The sequence below is a fragment of the Cheilinus undulatus genome, linkage group 4 (assembly GCF_018320785.1).
Source record: "Cheilinus undulatus linkage group 4, ASM1832078v1, whole genome shotgun sequence".
Classification (NCBI taxonomy): Eukaryota; Metazoa; Chordata; class Actinopteri; order Labriformes; family Labridae; genus Cheilinus; species Cheilinus undulatus.
This window is the reverse complement of record NC_054868.1, coordinates 46,328,994-46,349,407: the sequence shown is the minus strand read 5'-3', so window position 1 is coordinate 46,349,407 and position 20,414 is coordinate 46,328,994. Positions and strand designations below refer to the sequence as shown.

At 40.7% G+C, this 20,414-nt stretch overlaps 1 protein-coding gene across 1 annotated transcript; it reads left to right on the top strand.

Annotated features, from left to right (window-relative positions):
* LOC121509096 (fascin-like) lies at positions 1-15,529 on the top strand. Its single transcript, XM_041786323.1, has 5 exons — positions 1-1,015; positions 8,860-9,016; positions 9,105-9,226; positions 11,177-11,347; positions 11,893-15,529. Exons 1-5 carry the CDS (start codon positions 190-192, stop codon positions 12,096-12,098), a joined length of 1,482 nt encoding a protein of 493 aa, XP_041642257.1. The 5' UTR covers positions 1-189; the 3' UTR covers positions 12,099-15,529.
* The last annotated feature ends 4,885 nt before the right edge of the window (positions 15,530-20,414 follow it).

Below are 20,414 nucleotides of genomic sequence, written 5' to 3'. Positions count from 1 at the left end.
CAGAGAGGCGGTCTGGGTTTACAGTCAGGGGACATTCATCGTCAAATCATCATCAGTCAGAGCAGCCCCCCTCTCTCTCCGTCCCTCCCTCAGACGCCCCCACGCTCCCTCTCTCCTCTCTGTCCGCCTGTCCTTCTCTCCAAACACGCACAGCAGCATCTTCTTTTCCTCTCCTTGACACCCGGCATCATGTCCGCAAACGGCGCAGACGGGGAGCTTCTGCGGATCCCTCTGGGGCTCATCAACAGCGCGGGGAAGTATCTGACCGCGGAGACTTTCGGCTTTAAAATCAACGCCTCCGCCAGCAGCCTGAAGAAGAAGCAGACGTGGACCCTGGAGCAGACCGGGGAGGACGGCAGCGCGGTGTTCCTGCTCTCCCACCTGGGCCGCTACCTCGCCACGGACAAAGACGGCAACGTTACCGCGGACAGCGAGACGCGCGGCACGGACTGCCGCTTCGTCATCACCGCGCACGAGGACGGGCGGTGGTCCCTGCAGTCCGAGCCCCACGGTCGGTTCCTGGGCGGCAGCGAGGACCGGATCACGTGCTTTGCGCAAACGGCCTCACCTGCGGAAAAGTGGAGCGTGCACTTGGCTGTGCACCCGCAGGTTAATCTGTACAGCTTCGCGCGGAAACGCTTCGCCCACCTAAGCGCGCAGGGCCAGGAGGTGTCGACAAACCGGGATGTCCCCTGGGGAGTGGACTCCCTCGTGACCCTTGTCTACAGGGATGAGCGCTACCACCTGGAGACGTGCGATAACCGCTTCCTCCGCAATGACGGCAGCCTGTCCACGAAAACGGACAAGGACACCGGCTACATGCTGGAATTCCGCTCCGGGAAGGTGGCATTCCGCGACTGTAACGGTCGTTACCTGGCGCCTGCAGGGCCCACCGGCACGATGAGGTCTGGGAGGAGCACGAAGGTGGGGAAGGATGAACTGTTTGGCCTGGAGCGCAGCCACGCGCAGGTTGTGCTGACTGCAGGCAACGAGAGGAACGTCTCCACGAGGCAAGGTGAGGCTCCAACACAAACACAGACAGAGAGAGGGAAGTATGTAGCATGAAGTCAGAGCATGCTGGGCACTCAGAGCATGCAGCTGTGGCACGACTACAGAGGGGGTTCAGTTGAAATGGGAATCATTCCAACCCATAGCTCCCACTTTAGTACATTTTTATAAACTGCAACTCTTTTCCTACAACAGAAGAAATCCAAACAGATGTTTAAGAGGAGCTGATGGAACAGTGGGACACCACTGATATGAGAAATACAGCTTAAAGTTATTCTAATGTTTACATACATTTAAATAATTATGAAATGTAAATGCAACACTAATGGAGACCTACATTAAAAAAACCTACATTAAATAATTTAATATAAGCCACCTTGCTATACTGGAAAAAACTCACTGGTCTGTTTTTACACAGTCCAGTTTATGCATTTAAACGTTCAAATAATTAAAAGAGAAACCAACGTGTTTTTGTCCATTAAAACATTCAAAGCAAGAAAATTCGCAAATTAAAGAGGCACTGCATTTACATTCATGTATCTAGAGCAGTGGTTCCCAACCTGGGGTCTGGGGACCCCTAGGGGGTCACCTCAGATTTCAGGGGGGGGGGGTGCGGGACCCTGTCTGCTCTGACGTTGTCAAAATTGGATGTTCATTTAAAAAAAAAAAAATCAGGATTACAAACCTAATGTACAATAGAGTATAGGGGCCAACCTAAAAGATTAAAATATAATGAGAATCTGTAGATTTCTAATCAAAAAGGTCAGAAATTTGTTTGGAAAAAAAATCCATATTTTTGAGTCTATAAAGTCTTATATTTACAAGATTTCAGAGTTTCAAAAGTCAGGAATTTACAAGAAAAAAAAATCTAAATTTCTGAATTTAAAAAGTCATAAATTGACATTAGAAACTCATTTTTTTAAAGTTTAAATGTATTTTAAATCCTAATCTTACATAGGGGTGGGAATCACTGGTGGCCCCACGATACGATAATATCACGATACTTCGGGATTCGACATTATTGCGATTTTAAACATTTTGCAATACAGTGAGTATTGTGATTCCATATATTGCGATCTATACCATTTTTTTCAACTGTTTAGCTGATTTAGCGTTAGTCTTGCCCTCATGTATGTCGTATTTCCGCTGTATTTTATTTTCCTGTAGCACTTCACGTGTGATGTCACTCTCATTCGTGCCCTCCTTGCATTCTGAACGTCCTTCCCCAGGCGCTGCCATTTTTGTTGTACTAACTAACTTTCTCCTGTTCTATGACCGTCCCCTCTGCCGACCTCACCGGACAAACAATTATCCAAACAATTTATTTTATTTTTTCATTATAATAGACTTCAGTTCATCTGAGCAATTAATTTGAAAAAATCGATACTTGCTGGACGAGTCGATACGATAAATCATCAGACAAAATATCACGATACTGTGCTGTATCAAGTTTTTCTCCCACTCCTAATTTTACAACAGTGTAAAGTCAAAAATTTACAAGGAACCAAACTGCAAACAGTGGTCAGGTTTTGACTTTTAGGCTTTATAATCTTAAAAATTCTTATCCGGGGTTCAGGGACATTTACTAGTTTAAAAATCATAAAAAATCTATTTTTTTAATTAATTTTTTAAACTTGATTTTTTTTCTTAAAGTCCTAACGCGCTGTCATAATAATGAATAGTTTGGACATAGATCTTTAGTCAAGAAAAAGTCTTTATAGGCCTGTTATGTTGGGATGTTGTCAATGAAAACAATTTCAAATGGTGTGTACTTTTTCCAAGGGGGTCCAAGGGGGCTTAGCTTTCTTCGATGTGAATAAGGGGGGGCCCTGAGGAAAAAAGGTTGAAAAAAACAAAGGAACAACTGATCTAGAGCACAGATATCAACATTATTTATTCATCATGGATCAAAATTTATGGAAATTAAAGAGATGCACTGATTGTAAAAATCAGTAAATGTAAATGGCCAACAGATGTCTAAAATCACAACTTAGCTCTGCCAAAGTGTTTTCATTACTTCCACAATGGAAATATTTTTGCTCACATTTGACCCAGAAAACATCAAAAGTTTGTCCAACAGGTCACATCTTCTGCCCAATTATTATATTTTTCTCTAAATCAGCACTTGTTTACACCCACCTTATTTGCCGATAATTGATGCATGTCAAAAAGGCTGTTACTCGCCGATACCAATGCCAAACTGATGCATCTGTGCCCTAAATTATCATGTAGGCTAAATATCAGTAGCCCTGCTAAGCAGTTGGGCTAGCCCACATTCCACGTCTGGCATCAAGTGGATCCACCTGGCAATGCTTGAAGCTGAAATGTTTGTTCCCAGTCAGAGAGTGACCGGACCAATCAGCATCACTGGAGGAGAAAGAGGCAGTAGCTACCAGTGTGGTTTAGTTAAATCCAGTAGCAGCAGTTTTATCTGAACTCGACCAATTTCTTGATGAGAAAAGATGTTTTTCTCTTCCACTGACTTGCTACAACAGGCGTTTCATTTATCAACTGGCTCCACTGTCAGTGAACAACAAAAACAGTTGCCTATTTCACTGAAATTATGCAGTTTACTCCACAGGGGGGCATACAGCTACTACATCAAATGTTTGGGTCTCTGATTGGCCCATGATAAATGTCAAGGACAGAAGATTAGTCCAGTCACCCTTCAAGACTTTTCTAAAAAGTTCTGCCCTTCCCAAACACCATCTATGGGCTGTAAACAATGTCAATCAATTGTTGTACAGCGCCAATTCATAACCGAAGTTTTCTCAAAACACTTTAGAAAGGGGCTGCCCACACAGAGATGAGTTGAGGAGTATCTGTAAATGTTTTTTATTGAGTGTGCGTTTCATCCACACGGAACCAGCATTTTGGAACCCAAAATAAACGACTCTTTGAAAGTAAAATTTGTATATGGAACAGTTTTTTTCTCCATGTGTACAAGCAAGCACATCTACTGAAATGTCATTGCCCCTTTAACCCACATGCATGAGCCCAGCCATCGATAATAATGGCAGATTGCATGATTTGTCTTCTGCTCTACTACCAGCATGAGCAACAGATGGCCATGGAGTACAGCATACACCATGTTCTTAGATCTATTGCAGCCAGGAGAAGTTTTGGGTCCACTTGATCCATAATCTTCTCTGTTTTTGGTGTATTTCTGTGGCAGCGTTACAGCCTGGTATATAAACTACAGCATTTTCAGTTGTTTTGAATGGATTTGTGCTTAGGCCGACATTTCTTGAAATGATGCTGATTTACGGAGAACTTTTTCAAAACAAAACAAACTTATCGTTTTCGTCTCCATGTGGACAAGGCCTTAAGTAGGACCAAACTCCTTCCCTTTAACTGGCAGGAATTTTGAGCAGACCAGACATGTCAGATGGATGTGAAATAGCCTATATCCCATGTCATGGATAGGTGACACAGTACCCGGTGTGTCACATCAGGAGAATGAGAAAAATGGCATGGAGTAGCGAGTAAGAGCATTTATCACTGAGGCATCACAAGTAGCTAGCTAGCTAAGCAAACACGTATAGTATGTACCAAATCACAAACTTCTTAGTAAATACTAAATGTTTTGAGTACAGAAGTGCACACATTGTGTGATAACTGAGGGATATAAATGTAGTATAGTATTGGCACACTCAAAACGTCCATGATGAATGCCATATTAGTGACGTAGTGAATGCTGCATTGTTAGCATGCTAGCGCACTAGCTGGTGTTAGCATCATAGACATAATCAACATAGCCGCCTCATTGACTGTGTTTGCCCGCTGGCGCTATACGTCAGTGTGTCCGCCGTAATGCCAGAGGCAAGACCATTCCATAAAAAAAAGCAAGTACATGAGGGATGAAGGGTTTCGTGAATAAAAAACACACACACGTTTAAATTTAAGTGATGTTAATGAGTCATTTGTTTATAAAGTGGTTTACAGGTATATTTTTTGTTAATTAAATGATTCAAAATGACTATCAGAGAGCCAAAAAACGTAGATAACTCAAGTATTAGTATACAGCAACTGGAGGAGCGTTTGTGTTTCTTACTTTTTAGAAGTTAAATGACACATACATGCTCATAGAAAATTTTAGTAAATTATTATATTCACAATAATATGCCATGGTTAAGTTACTTTACAGTGTTGTGAACATTATATATTTGGATACTTCTCTCTCCTTCTCTCCTGGAAACAAAATAACCGTCAGGCAAAACGTTAAATAGCTAGCTTAACCGCGGCTATTAATCCACTTAACAACAACGTTAAAGAAATTGGCTCTGAACGTGTTGTTATTCTTGCCAAATACGACGAAAAAAATTTGTTTAACTTACACATGAAATGTTATCCCATACAATCTTGTCTCTTCTGTGCATTTATTAGTGCAGACCCACGCAGCACAGGAGTGAGGTATCTCGCCCAGGAATGGAAAAACGGCGGCTCAGTCAACATATGGCTCACCAGCCAATGCGGCGTCTAAGTATATTATGTCTATGGTTAGCATCTGCTAAATAGCTAGTATGTTATCAGCAATGTTGATTGCTAATAACATTTTGTTGATGAAATTTTAATCAAGAAAAAAGGCCTTACATGCAAAATAAGTTATTTTTCCTTAAGTGAATGATGTTACAATAAAATACAAGTTACATGAATTTATCGTTAAGTAAAAAAGCTGTCAAATTTTGAATAGAATGGTCTTATGTCTGTTTTCAACTTGCTGTTAAAAAAGAGGTAGAAAAATAAAACACAGGAGGTTAAACTGCTGTCACTTCCTGTAACTGCTAGCTAGTTGTGGCGTAGATCAAGCAAGCAATCGATAAAAGAAACATTTGATCCAGTTTACGAAACATCTTTCAAGATAGGGTGTATTTTGTGATGCTCCAAATCCATTTCCTCTCCAAAAAAAACTAAAGACACTGTCTCATTTTAACAGTTACCAGTTGTCCCATTTAAACAGTGAGCTTATGGTAAAACAAGACACTTTCAAAACGTACATTTTCAGAAGGGTTGATTGAATTAATCACTAAATCAATTGATAATCGATTTAAAATACTTTTGATACACATTTACTTCAAATGTGACTCTGGATTGAAGTGTCACTGCATGTGATGCCCCGCCCATTAATATTAAGGCATACTAATGTGAAGTTTCTTTCCCTTTTTAAAATGCCATCTCAGCAACCCGTAAGCACTTCTTTAAGGCTGCTTTATGTATTCCCTTAAAAGATATCGGTTGGAAAAGTTAAGCCAAATTGTCCCAAATTGCAGAGTGTCCCATTTAACCAATGCTCACCCCAGTGTGATAAGGGAGAGAGAGACGACAGAATTAGAGAGTCCCGTTACTTCGTTTTCCTCCCACCATGTGTTTTTCATTACCATGCTCTCACTTTCTACCCCCTCCCACACCCTTCCCCCCTCCCTCCCTCCTCTCTTTGGCCACTCTGCCTAGCTTAACATTTTTCTGCAGTAACTCTACCCCTGCATTGTGGCCACTGGTCCAGGGTCAGCTCCAGTCTACAGTTATTCGTCATTTTTATCTCAAAATAGACAGAAAACGAAGGAGAGGAGGAGACAAAAGAGGCAGAGGAAACAGACGACAAAGAGGGAGGTGTGACTCAGCCAGTCCTGCTTCAATGTGGATCTTTCTGCCACATGCAACCTCTTTGTTCTGATACTGCTCAGTCTCCCTCTGCTCTCAGGACTGATCATTTAACCATGCGGTCGATACGCTTTTAATACTGGAGGAAAAAACACAGACACACAAAGTGTCTGAGTGTTTGTGCATTCCAGGAGAGAGTGATTGTGAAAGAGAGAAGTCAGTGTGTTTGATTGAGGTCCGTGTAGGGCAGCGGCCTGTGACCTGGTCGTTCATTAATGTTAGCGCCAGTGAAAAAGAAGAGACAGTGCTGGACACGCATTCATACATTATTTTACAAAGTCTGCCCACTCCTCCCTGCTGTATCTGTATCTACTAACTCCTTCTGTGGCGGCAGGCGCAGTGTGGGAGTGCACAGGCTTTGAGTTAGACTGCTAAGAGGTAAAAATTGGGTTTTTGTGTCAGCCTTCTAATGAAGAGAGAGCCATTTCTCAAAAGCCTTTAATGGTGGGGTAATTGCTCTGCTATTCAGGTCATGATGGTGAAAATGTGGGTCTTTTACCACCTCTGATTGGAACATTTTCTTTTTAGAAGAGAGCTATAAATGTACATGTGGGCAATTTTTATATTGAGATGAATCAAATGGCCAGAAATAATGCAAAGGTGTGGCATGTATAGGCCTACACCCAGATATCTATTGAAGAAGCATGGAACCAAATAGTCATTAATTCATAATTCATTGTTCTGATATAATTTAGCAATTAAAGTTGGGTTTGTACTTTCTACCTGTAAAATGCACTGCCTTTTTTGTCAAATAATGTAAATCTTTTAAGGGTACTATGCAGAACTTTAAGGCATGTTTGGGCCAAAAATTGAGGCTAAAGTAAGGCGTAGATGTGGCTTGGATTGACACAACCCAGGTTGTGCTCTGGAAGTCCAGAGACATGGGAAAATAATCTGTTTCAAAACTTACAAAGTCCACATCTTAAGGATGACGTAAGGGCTGGATGTGGCGAGTAGCATTGGGGACCATCCGGACAGATATGAGGGTTGCCAAGAGCCCTGGTCGTGCTGTGGATGTCCCAAAGGCCGTCAAACGTTGGTGATGTCCAGGGGTGAAAAGGCCTGGACAAAAGAGATGCCGTCAAGCTTGACCTTGGCTGCAGAGCAACACACGTGTGTTGACATGTATCGAGCTAGACTCTGGCCACCCTACAGCCCTGGGTTGTGGCACACTGTGGTCCATGATAATTCCTTACTTCCCAACATGCCTAAAACTTAAGCACATGTCTGTATTTTTCCAACTTTAATGTGAGCATCTCGTGGGTCTATTGCACAGCGCAAGTTGGCACTGTCCTTCCTTGGGGGCAAGAGGTCAGGACATGGTCATATGCAATGACACCTGAAGGGGCAGTTTTGTGCATTTGCTGGGGCATGGTACACCTCCCTGATAATGGATGAATAGAGCTGGGCTTTAGCACAGTGCAATTGCTCTTGCATGCGCACAAGGATGGATGCACAGTGGAGAAGGCATCATATATTTCTGAGAGATGTTATCCCTCACAGAAACACTCTGCCTACACCAGTCAGCCAGTGAAACCATCTGCTCCCTGTCATTCTCCAAGTTATCCCACCTTTCTAAACCATCACCAAGACAACCATATTTTAAGGAGGATTTTACTCCTACCAGGAGCTTGGCAGAAGATTTAAGTCATAACTCAAGACTAGAACTTAAACTTTGTTGTAAAAGATCATATTTAAACTGGGCTATGTTTAACTTACACATAGCTGGTGCAACCCATAGCTTACTAATGTAAAGACTTAAAAGGTTTGGCTTTCAAATCTTGTGTCAGCTCTAGAGGCAGCCAATGCTCAAGGAAACCCACAGTTTTGAATGAGTTTCTTTAATATACATTATAGATTTAGACCATGGGAGAAGCAGGGATCTTTGTCCTCAGTCTCATAGTATATTATTAACACATAGACTTATTGCTAAGACCAATTTGTTTTTGTGCTGTTCTAGTATCATTTTAGCCATCACAGCCCTCCCCCTGTCTAGTTTCTTTCAGGCCAAGGATGTCCCCTGCATCATGGCTGCTGTAATACATTAAACTGGTGCACCACCGAGCATTCTGGCCCTTTAAGAGTCCATCTGGGGAACTAGATGAATTAGAGGGTACAGCAGTTTCAGACAAGGACGAAAAACTCCAGAGACAAATGAAAACTGACAGCTGACTGCCCCACTTTTTCCAGGCATGGATTTGTCAGCCAATCAGGACGAGGAAGGCGACCAGGAAGTCTTCCAGCTGGAGATGAGCCGTGAGGACAGGAAGTGTGCCTTCAGGACTGCTGCTGGAAAATACTGGACCCTGACATCAGGCGGAGGATTGCAGTGCACGGCCTCCACCAAGTAATCACACACACAAACACTGAATCCTGCTGAATATTACACACACAAGTTTTAACACCACTCAACAAGTTCTTCATGTGTCTCACAGGTCTGCTAATAGTTTCTTTGAACTGGAGTGGCGTGATGGTCGTGTTTGTGTACGTGCTGCTAATGGGAAATATGTCGCTGCTAAGAAGAACGGGCAGTTAGCTGCTATGGTTGACAACGCAGGTAAGTGGCATGCACTGTACCTTTTTTGAGTGAATTGTTTAACTGGTTGTAGGATACCAATGAACATAATTTAGGTGTTGAATATTTTATATAAAAGTGAAACAAACTTCATCTCTAAAAAGGACTAACTCTGTTCAAGATGCTGGGAACCCAGCCTATCAACAAGAAAAAGCTTGTGCCAGATCTATTCCCATTGTTTATGATAAGGTACTGTAATTTAAAAAGGAGCAGAAGACATGAACACAATCATGTAATCTGCCATTATTACTAATGATAGCTAGGCTTGCATATGTGGGCAATAATATAATCATTTCAGGAAAGAGGAGCTTACATGCTGAGACAAAACAGTTGCTGTATACAGATTTCTTCACTCTGGGACCCGGTTCCATGTGGATGAAACCCCAGTATGATAAAATAATTTTGGATACTCCTAAACTTGTCTCTGTGTGGCCCCTAAGCCTGCATGTGGAGATGAGCCACCTCCCCTCTTTGACAGACAGAACAACGCAATCATCCTGATCAAGTGCAGATCCAGCTATGCCCCACTGAAATCTAGTAGGCCACCAAAATACTTAACAATGATTGGCTATTTGGTGCACAGATAGCCTAGCAGTTAGTCTGCACCCCATGTACAGAGGCTAGTCTTCCAAGTAGGTGTGTCAAATCCAAACTGTGGCTCTTTTCTCGCTTGCCATATCCCGCGCTCTCTCTGTGATTTCCCACACTATCCATCATCCTGTCCTTGCCAAATAAATGAAAAAAGTCCAAAAAATACATCTTAAAAAATGACTGGCTATTTTCTTGTCAGCCATTTATGAAAAGCTGTGATGAATGATGTTTTCTTTAATCATATTTCTTTACTCAGCTCATCATAACCTAGATTTTGGCTGGTTTTACCAACATTAATACACTAAAGGTGAGGTATGTCAAATAGGTCCTTTCCACCGAGCACTCTGGTTCAATTTGGTACGGCTTTTTGTTGGCATTCCATACATCAGAAGCTTGAAAGTGTCCCAAAAAAACGACCCGTACCATCCCATTTTTTTGGCAGCCTTTCATAGAAGTACAGAGCTTGCCTAACTGTACCATAAAGGTGGAGCTACACACATAACATACTGTTTCTTGGACCATGGATACTGATATGTGGCCACAAATTGGGTTTCCTGGCATTTATGTGGACCAGATTTAACCAGCCTGGTTCATCAGTGATGGAAGTGGAAGTGAATTAATGTACAGTAGAAGTTCTGTGAATACGACGCTACAGATCAGTTGATTCTCTGTGTTGTAGCTAGTTTTTCATCTACTTATTACTTGAGGTAACCTGTGAAAAGATTGTTTTGATTGTTGAAGATGTCTGTAAAACTTCAGGCTGCAGTCTGTTTTAAAAGAAGATCAACAATTATTTTTTTTTAGATTTTTTGTGGGGCCTTTATTTGATAGAGGAGGACACTGGATTGAGTCAGAAACAGGGACGAGAACGGGGGTGAGAGATGTGGTGAAGGGCCTCAAGCCAGATTCGAACCCGGGCCGTCCGCGTACGTGGGGCACACCTTAAACCACTAGGCCACCTGTTCCCCTGAGGATTTCTTACTTCATCTAGTTTGATTTCAACACTGGTTAACCCTTTAGTTTATTTTTTATGTGACAAATTCTCACGGTTCCCCTTAAAAACCAGCTGTGTTAATCAGACATCGCAGGACTATTTATTTTTGAGTATTTATTAATGTATCATAAACCAGGACCACTCTTTGAACTGCTACAATACAATAATATTATAACAGCATACTCAGTCAAACTGGACCACCTGATGGAATGCAGCTAAAATTGCAACTATTTCACGGTGGTCTTAAAATGTGACTAATTTTGTAGGTTGGTTGGTCAAAGTTTTTTAGGTTAAGGCTTCAGAATGTTAGGTCACAGTCCACACATATCCTCTCTCTCTCTCTGCAGGCGAGGCTGAGCAGTTCCTGATGAAGCTGATCAACCGTCCCCTCATCGTCCTCCGTGGGGAGCACGGTTTCATTGGGGCTCGTAAAGCTGGAATCACAACCCTGGACTCCAACCGAGCGTCATACGATGTGTTTCAGCTGGAGTTCCACAACGGAGCTTACGCCCTTAAAGGTTGGCAAAATGACCTTGATTTAATGTGGTGTTCTTGCATGTTTTAGAGATGTTTAGTCAAACTGACCATCAGTACTGTCTACAATAGGTACAAAACTGTTAGGAGGAAAATTGTATAACATGTTAGTCTCATTTCCTTTTTCCACAATGTCCTCGTTTGCTCCCATATTTGTTGTGATCTTTATGAAAATCGCTTTGGTCAGTTTAACTTTGCAATGCCGTCAATAGCTGCAACATGCAAGAGACAAAATGTCAGCGTATCAATGACTTTAAGGAACCTGAAGCCAACGCACTTTCTTAGCAATGACAAAAAAGTCAATACAACCCGTTATCTTTATGATGTTTGCAAAATTAAATGAACATTATAAAAAGAAAGTGTTTTGCATGTAATCTTAATATAACCATAACAACCATTTCATCAAAAGTACCGATTTGATTATATACCCATCACTTTGTATAGACAAACCTACCACCCAGACCTGCATGTGCCACATGTGTTAACTGTGTGTTATTGAGGCATCATTAAGTGTGTGCCGTCTGTTCAGACTCCCAGGGGAAGTACTGGTGTGTTGGAGACGACACGTCGGTGGTGTGCAGCAGCTCCACACCCGTCCAGTTCCTGTTTGAGTTCTGTGACCTCAACAAGATGGCCATTTGTGCTCTGGGAGGGAAGTATCTGAAAGGAGACCACGCTGGAGGGCTAAAGGCCAGCGCTGACTCCGTGGACAGCGCCACCCTCTGGGAATATTAAAGAAAGCACAGTCGGACTTCTCTACTGTCCAACACAAGGCTTCAAACTATAGATAGATACTGTAGGTAGCCGTTTTTTTATTTGCATATGTGCGTATGTGTGTAATTGTGACCTTAACTGGATGGATGTGTGGTGGAAACTGAAGCTGATTAACTGGAAATCATGGCACCAAAGCACTACAGGTGTTTCTTATTCAATCATCTGCTCTTACTGGAAATCTGTGCGTATGTTGTTGCTTGATGAACAAATCAAAGTGTGGCTCTGCATTATCTGTTTCACTTCCAGTCAAATTTACACAAACTTCACCTGATAAATGTCAGGGTGATTCTTGTTTTTAGTCGTGCCTATCTCTATTAGCTACATGTAGGATGCTATAACTTACAACATATGATATCTAACCTTCTCATGCTTGATGCTGACTCTGTTGTGCTGCTTTCATACTCTGCTTTCGAACTATAATACATTACAAACATCAGATAACAGTATGTTACTGATTTATGTGTTTCTGCTGTATATAAGGCTTCTTTCTGTCATTGAATGATGCAAAAATGTGATAATCATAGACATTTTAAGTGCATAAGTCTATTGAGACTGCTTGAAAGAAATGGGGTGAGGCTGGCAGATCTAACATGTTTTGCTGCACCTTTCCCAATATGAATCATTCCCAAAACACCCCTTGCCCCGGCCACTTAGACCAACAGGTGTATTTTCCACACTTATGTCTAGGGTTAGGTTGTCCTGATGTTTTTTGTAAAGTAGGGACAGAGTGAAGTGCTTGGGGTGCATACCCCTTTAAACTGAGAATTTGAATCTTAAAATATTGCTAATAGAAGAATGTCGAGTATTGCTGTCCCATCTGTTCACATAATGCTGCAGACAATTACTGATGATTCTTGTCTTCATTAGAATATTAATGATTAGCGCTTGTCTATTATAGGTCACAAGAGAGTACAGTCTAGATCTGCCCTCTGTGTAAAGTGTCTTGAGATAATTTGGGTTAAGAAGAGGTGCTTTACAAACGATGATAGATTGATTGCCCCATTATGTAAGGGAAGATTTCATCCTTACTCCTTTTAACTCTGTTTCAAGGGACAAGGGGGCACTTGAAATCCACAGTTAAGTTAGTAATGGGGGGCCTGAGTTTTTCTCGAGATCCAGTCCAAAAAGAGTGCTTTGTGAAATCTCTTTCAAGTCATTAGCAAGATGGAAGAAGTATACAAATGTACATAAGTAGTTTCTGCATAAATAGGATTTGAAAATCATTACAGTCATCCTATATCTTAATTTAATGTTGTTTCAATGCATCATGGTCCTTTTTTGGCCTACGTTTTAGCTACATAAATGCTGTCAATAACAGCTGATGAGGTATCAGGAATTAGAAGGGCCGCCCCAGTATGTAGGGGGAGATTTCATCACTGCCCCTTGCAGCGTTTCCCACAAAAAGATACAACTGATAGAAACAGGTATGTTTCTTCCTGCGCTCCAGAGTGGCCGCACCCCCATTTGGGTGAAAACAAATAACAAATATCAACAAATATCTAAAAAAAAGCCATAATGTATGACAGAATTTTTTATCTTCAATTGACAAAGGAGTGTAAAAGAAGAACTCTGTGTCTTTAAGTGATAGCTTGGCTGTAGTCCGCCTGCCTGATAACTGATTTTTCACACAGTCACTACAGTAAAAATGGTATTTTGAAAGTTGAGAATCATCTCATTTAACATGGTCAAAATACACACATTAGCTATATTGGTTTAGGACATTTGTGGTCACAAGATGAGGCTGTTTTGTCTAGATTGACTGAGAGGTTCTAAACAGCCACTCATGCACCTAAAATGTTGTTTTATGATTTTAAGATGGCAATCATTGTTCTAAAATGTCATATCTTTATGCATAAGTCGTTGCTATTGGATTGTATTTGACCAAATCTTTCTCATTTACCGGCATACATTTTGATGGACTGTTTTCACCCAGAATGGGGCGGGGCAGGGCAGGCATCATTTGGACAAACCCTGTGTGATGTCAGCTGTTTGATTACAGTAGACAGACTCAAACTGCTTTTGAAGCCAATCTGCGGTTGCTTCAATATCGAAATTGCTGTCTCAACCAAACTTTGGATCAACCTAACAACCCACTAACTTGACTTCCTGTCAGCTAGCTATCTGTCAATCAAATGAGACACACCAATCAGTGCGCAGTGGGGTTTTAATCAATATAATCCAAATTTTTTCGCTTCCTCACTGGCTTCATTTTTCAGGACCGGAGGTTGCCGCTTGGTTAAATGTATCAATACTTGGGTGGTAGGGGTGGTAGAGGGGGTCATCCCGCTCTACCTTATTTTGTAGTTCTGTTGTGTGTTTCTGCTCTTTTGACAGTAAGTTGTATAAAGGCGCTCAAATAACATCACTCAGCTTTTGAAATATTTAGCTTGATATGAAGTTATCATTGCAGGTGAGCTGCTGTATGAGTGCTCACTGTTGATGAAGTAGCATATCACTACTGTCATCCTAGAGCCCTAGAGTATAGAATGATATTGGGGGTAATGCTAAAACAACAGCATAAGAAGCTTAGTCTTAAACAGGAAGTGTCGCTCCTCAAACTGTGCATTTACAGCACGGATGCACTAGTGCAGTGGTTCCCAACCTTTTTCCCTTTGAGAGCCCCCTACTTGTATCTCAGTCAAATTGAGCACAAAAATTGTGATACCCTTGGGTCAAAATTAACATCAACTTTAATTCTGTCGTTATTTAATACAAACAAAATAGGTACTAGTGAATGTCTCTCTGTGGTGAATGGATGGTGATTGAATAGATTTTAAAATCAAGAAAGAAAACAAAAGGTCGACAAGTATACTTGGGTGGCTGCACATACACCTGAGTGGCCCCCCTAGTATGGTCCATGTTGGGGAACACTGCCCTGTAACTCTGTTTCAAAGGGCAAGGGGTCACTGGAAAATAAGGGGTAGGGATAGGAGTATGAAATGTGAGGGAGCCTATAAATGTGCTAGCAGACTAATCTGTACTTAACAGGTTAGCAGTAGCTAGGATTCAAAGATTTCTATGATGTAAAAGTTTTTCAATAACACTTTAAAAGTAAATAAAAATCAGCAAGGAAACAGGTTGTTAAATAAGTGAAAGCGGTGGGGCCAAGTTGCTACACATGCACAAAAAAAATGTACAAATATGCAGTCATTTATACATTTGAGCTGTGACTCCAAATCTGCACAATGATGTAGTGTCAAACTGCAAGAAATGAAAAGCACATGTTTGTTGTGATGAAATGTCTGCCTTAGTTTGGGTGCTGCTAATTGTGGAGAGAGTCAGTCATTTTTCTGGCTGTTACTGTGTCTGTGCCTTCCATAATGTGTTTCAGTCTTCTTTTTTTCCTGTTCCTACATTTGATTAAAAACCCCAATAAAGATTCCCTCCAAACAGTGGGCTTTCTTTGGATTTTTTTCTCCAGTTTCCCAGCGTTTTAGCATGCTGAGCTTAGCATTTACCATAAAAAGTACAGTCTTGCCACCTGCTTGTAAATACACGTTTAACTAAAATACTTTGAAAAGTCCAATTAAAAGATACATACTCTTTTGTCATTATGTTATTTTCTATTATCTTTGAAAGTAAGACTTGTATTATCTCTTATTCCTCTGTGCCATGGAGCTTCACTGCTGTTCTGGGTGTCATTTTCCTCATCTTTAAACCTAAATAGAAAACTGGTGGTGCCATCATGTCTTTTCAGGGTTTATGAGACACAGATACCATCTTGTTTCGATAAGAAAATTCATTGTCATGATATTTTGCAAACACTGCTGTGTGTGGGAGAAGGAATAAAAGCAGTGCATCACGTCCCCTGGAGGTTTCTCTGTGCCAAAACTGTACAAAAGGAAGGAAAGGAAGGCGAGGGTGGAGGGAGGTAACCTACTCTACTTTCTCTGCCTTCTGCTGCGCAAAATCAGCTTTCCTCCCTTTAGAACAACGCTCACATTGTCATTGTTCTGTGTGCTAAACTTTACATCTCTATTTAGATCAACAGAGACAGGAACAGGCCCAAACACCTCCTTCACTCTGCATTAGAGGATCTCTGCTTGTTGCCATGGTAACATGTGATGGCAGGGATTGGGCAGGAGAGGGATGAAGGATGTAAGAAGCACAGATCAATGGTTTTATTAAACCTTAATAGTAAATGTCAATAAGCACAGATGCAGTCGTGAAGACGCAATGTGGCAGAAAGAAGACAAAAATACTCATCTGCATAGACGTGATGCTGGCTGAACTGATGGAAGCTTCACAATAAGCCAGCTCTCATTTGTTTGTATTTTTGCCAGCTGCTGTTTGTGTTATGTGCAAAAACAATATCTGGAGGTAAAAATACAGTACATGACACTGTAGAACCAAAAGTCTTAGCAAGAAGATACAAAAATGGTGCTGCGTGGAGGGAGAACAGGCAAAATAATAAGCAGGGGAGAGACAAAGAAAAGGAGATAAATCGGGAGATGAGACGGTGACTGCTGAGTAGGAGATTCGGGACAGAGATTTTCTCCTCCTGAGTCAGACAAGGTTATGAGACTCTGATAATTTCATATCAAACTCTTCTCAGTGATGCTCTGAAGTTATAAATAATGCAGTATTTGTTCGCTACAACCTCCCTGAAACCATGTACGCAATCAAAGTTTGTGATGATGACTCAGTCTACATTTTTCTGTATGAGAAGTGGGTTTAGTAAGCAAGAGGATTAGGGCCAGAGGGGAGGGAAAAAATAATGCTGCGCACTTCCATATTTAAGTTGAAATGTCAAGAATAAGTTGAATTACAATTTCGAGAACAAAGTCAAAATTAAGAGCAAAAAGTCAAAGCGTGGTACCACAACAAAAAGCAAATCTCAGACACCGTGTTTATCTCTTTTTGTTGTTGAATCCACTTCTTTTTTTAAGATTTATTTTTGGGCCTTTACTAGACAGAGGAGTACAATGGATAGACTCGGAAACAGGGAAGAGAGTGGGGAGAAAAATAGTGCCATAGGCCAGACTTGAACCCAGGCTGCCCCCATACGTTGTGCACACCTTAACCACTCAACTACCGGCGCACCCAGTTGAATCCACTTCTAAGGTACTAACTCTAACTCTACACTACTATTCACACAGGATTAGTATTACCCATGGACAGCTGATAATTTATGAATCACCCCGTGACATCAGTGTTTGGTGAGATGCATTGGATGGGATAACAAAGGAAATGTAAGAAATTTACTGACATTTTCTGAGGGAAGCATGAAGGTGCTGCCATGAATGCAGCAGTGAAAACACAGAGAATTTTATTTCTAAATTCTATACAAAAATGCAGTGTAGTGCCCATTGCATTTTGCAGGTGACATTGTCTTAATGTGTCCTACACATACTGTTAACTTGAGTTTCCAACAGACAACATGTGCCAAAATGTTTTTGCTTTTTTTTTTTTACATTTTATAATTTGCAGCAAGCTGTCCATGATCAATAAATGATCATAATCTCCCTTTGCTTTCCTGTTGAACATCAAGGTTGAGTCCGTCACCTGTGTAAATCTGCAGCTGATCAGACGGCAATGAAGAAGAAAAGAGAGACAAGTACTGTTACCTTCCTCCTTTTAATGTAGGAGAGAACCATGAGAGAACCTGATATGCCAGATAGACTGTTTTTATATAATTATTACATGTATATGTCACATTCTTTCAGGAAACCTCTGTTACATAGTCATTGGTAAGGGTGGGACTTTACAAAAGATTCTCAGAAGGCGACTGGACTGACATTCTGTCTGTTACGTTCATGACAGGCCAATCAGAGCAACAAGACAAAATGAGGTGGTACGCATGAACAGTTCTGGCTGAAACCTGGGCTGGACACGCAGGCGCTGCTGTTGTTTATGAGCGGTGGAGCTTGTTGGTAGATAAGACTCATCCCGAGGCCAGTAGAGGAAGTTTAAAAATATCTTCTCTGCCAAGAAAAGCTTTCAGTGTGGCTCTTTGATCCTGTTAAAATAAAGAAATGTGGTCCAGTTCTGATAAAACTGTTGCCATATTATAGCTATATCCAAGCTGTGGCAGCCATTGCTATCAACTTCCAGTACAATAAACCCCGCCCATAGCTACAACCTCACTCTCCTGGAATAACACTGATTGGCCAGATCTGTTCTCATGCCTGGCACAATCGTTTCAGATTGGAGCAAGATGACAGACATGGAATCTGGCCAATCCAGTTGCTTTGCAAGGTTAACCAAGAACAGCAGCAACACACCATTACAACAACTAATACACTCAAACCCACACAGTACATATGTACTGTGTGGGTACATATGTAACAGTTCTAACAATTAGAACATTTTTCTCTGTGTCTAATGACTTCATGGAGTTTGTTCACAATATAACATGGTTCAACTTAACTCTGAGAATGTACTTAGAATTTTGGTTTTTACTTTTTCAGATTTCTATTTCAAACACCAGGTATGAACTTTTCATAAAACAGAATGTTTGAATACTATTGAACTGTTGAATACTGTTTACTGAATCACCAGTTTGACAGTAAAGTGGTTTGTTTTGTGTATTTGTTGTCTAAACTGTCTCACTGTTGTGTCATTTCTACAGTTCTAATACAAGTAATTTTCCAGTCTAATCACTACTCTTATTCACACTGCGTGTGATCTTCTCCTGAAGAGTCTGCTGCTGCCATCTAGTGTTGTTTGATAGCAGTTTCTTTCCTCTTGGACAAAATTTGTAGATATATGTGTACTTCATTGTTTGCTGGTTGTTGCTGCAGTCAGATATTGCTGAAGCACGTATTTTTTTCACAGTCATGTTTTTTTTTTTTTTACATTTTAATTGCAGCCATTGAAAAAAAATGAGTTTGCACTTCACTTTCCCTGTGCAGAGCCCTGACCTCCACTCTCTTCTAACATGTTCGTGATGTTTGTCAACTGTGAGCCAGACGGCGCAGCCTCTGCTGAGTTCTGTAGCAAATTTCTGCAGACATTTTCCAAAATGCTGGGTAAAGCCTGAAATCAAAACTGAGGAGATTGTCATAAAGGCAAATTAACGAATAAAAACATATTACATTAAACATGTTTACCAATCACATACAGGTTAAATATAAGCATTTGTACAAGTTGTTTAGAAGCTCCATTCATTAGCCTTTGTCTCCTACTTTTTTGATGTTGATGATGATGATGATGCTTGCTACTGTACCTGTAGTTGATCATCATCATCACGTATCTTTTTTTGTGCAAAATAGTCAAACAACCTGCAAAGACCCCCCCCCCCACACACACACACACACCATCTGTTTTTTTCTTCAATGTTTTAAAAAAGCTGATTAAAAGTACATGACTTATTATTAGAGTTGCATGAATCAGAATTAATAGGCTGATATTTCTACCAAATTGGCTGTGAGTTATGATTTATTTTGGAGAAATCTGACAAATCTATCTAACATTGAACATTGAACGCCCCCATAGCTGGAGTAGAATGATCTTTGTTAGACAAGAAGCTGCTCAAATATGAAACCGGCAGATGAAAGAGGCTCTTTCCAAAGAATCAACAAATATTTGACTATTTGGGCTCACTCTATTGAATTCAAATTTAATAATTAAAAAAGTTGAAACCCAATTTTTAACTGTAAATAGCAGTAAATTTGTCCTTACGTTTACCCTAATCCTTAGGAATTTCACTGATTTTGGAAATTCATGTGCCCATTAAAAGTATCTATATTTTCCCAAATCAGTTTAAGTTTTAGTTTTCATTTTATTTAAACACTGTCCATATGTTTTGGAAACTGTTTTTTTTTAATAATCCATAACAAAATAATAACAAGCCCTGCTACTGACTGGCAACCAGTCCAGCTGGGATAGGCTCCAGATGTGTGGAAATGTGTTTTCTTTTTTTTCAGAGGCCCTCATCCTGTTCTGTATCAAAATCAAGTGGCTAGCTCAATACTTGAAAAACAAAGCCAACACATAAGTGCATAAAAACCGCTGTTGCTCAAATATCAACTTTAGGCTGACTACAGAAGCACTGTAAGTCACATTCACACCCCGTGTTAAAATGCACATTTTTATAGCATAAACAAACATGTTTACGGCCTGGATCAGAATTCATTAGTCAGAATAGCTTGTGTCTTCATGGGCAACCATATCTGGTTTTTAGTTTATTCATCCATTTTTGTTTAAAAGGATACAAATTATAATTATAATAATAATAATAATAATAATATCTTGAATTTATATAGCGCCTTTCAAGAAACCCAAGGACGCTTGCATAATTACGGGTGCTAAAAGCATGTCAGCTGTAGACTAGAA

Bases quoted from the DNA above. Each gene is read 5' to 3' on its own strand.
- LOC121509096 (XM_041786323.1), top strand. From the start codon at position 190: ATGTCCGCAAACGGCGCAGACGGGGAGCTTCTGCGGATCCCTCTGGGG. The intron at 1,016-8,859 runs GTGAGGCTCCAA...CACTTTTTCCAG, and splicing joins GAACGTCTCCACGAGGCAAG to GCATGGATTTGTCAGCCAAT. The intron at 9,227-11,176 runs GTAAGTGGCATG...CTCTCTCTGCAG, and splicing joins TGCTATGGTTGACAACGCAG to GCGAGGCTGAGCAGTTCCTG.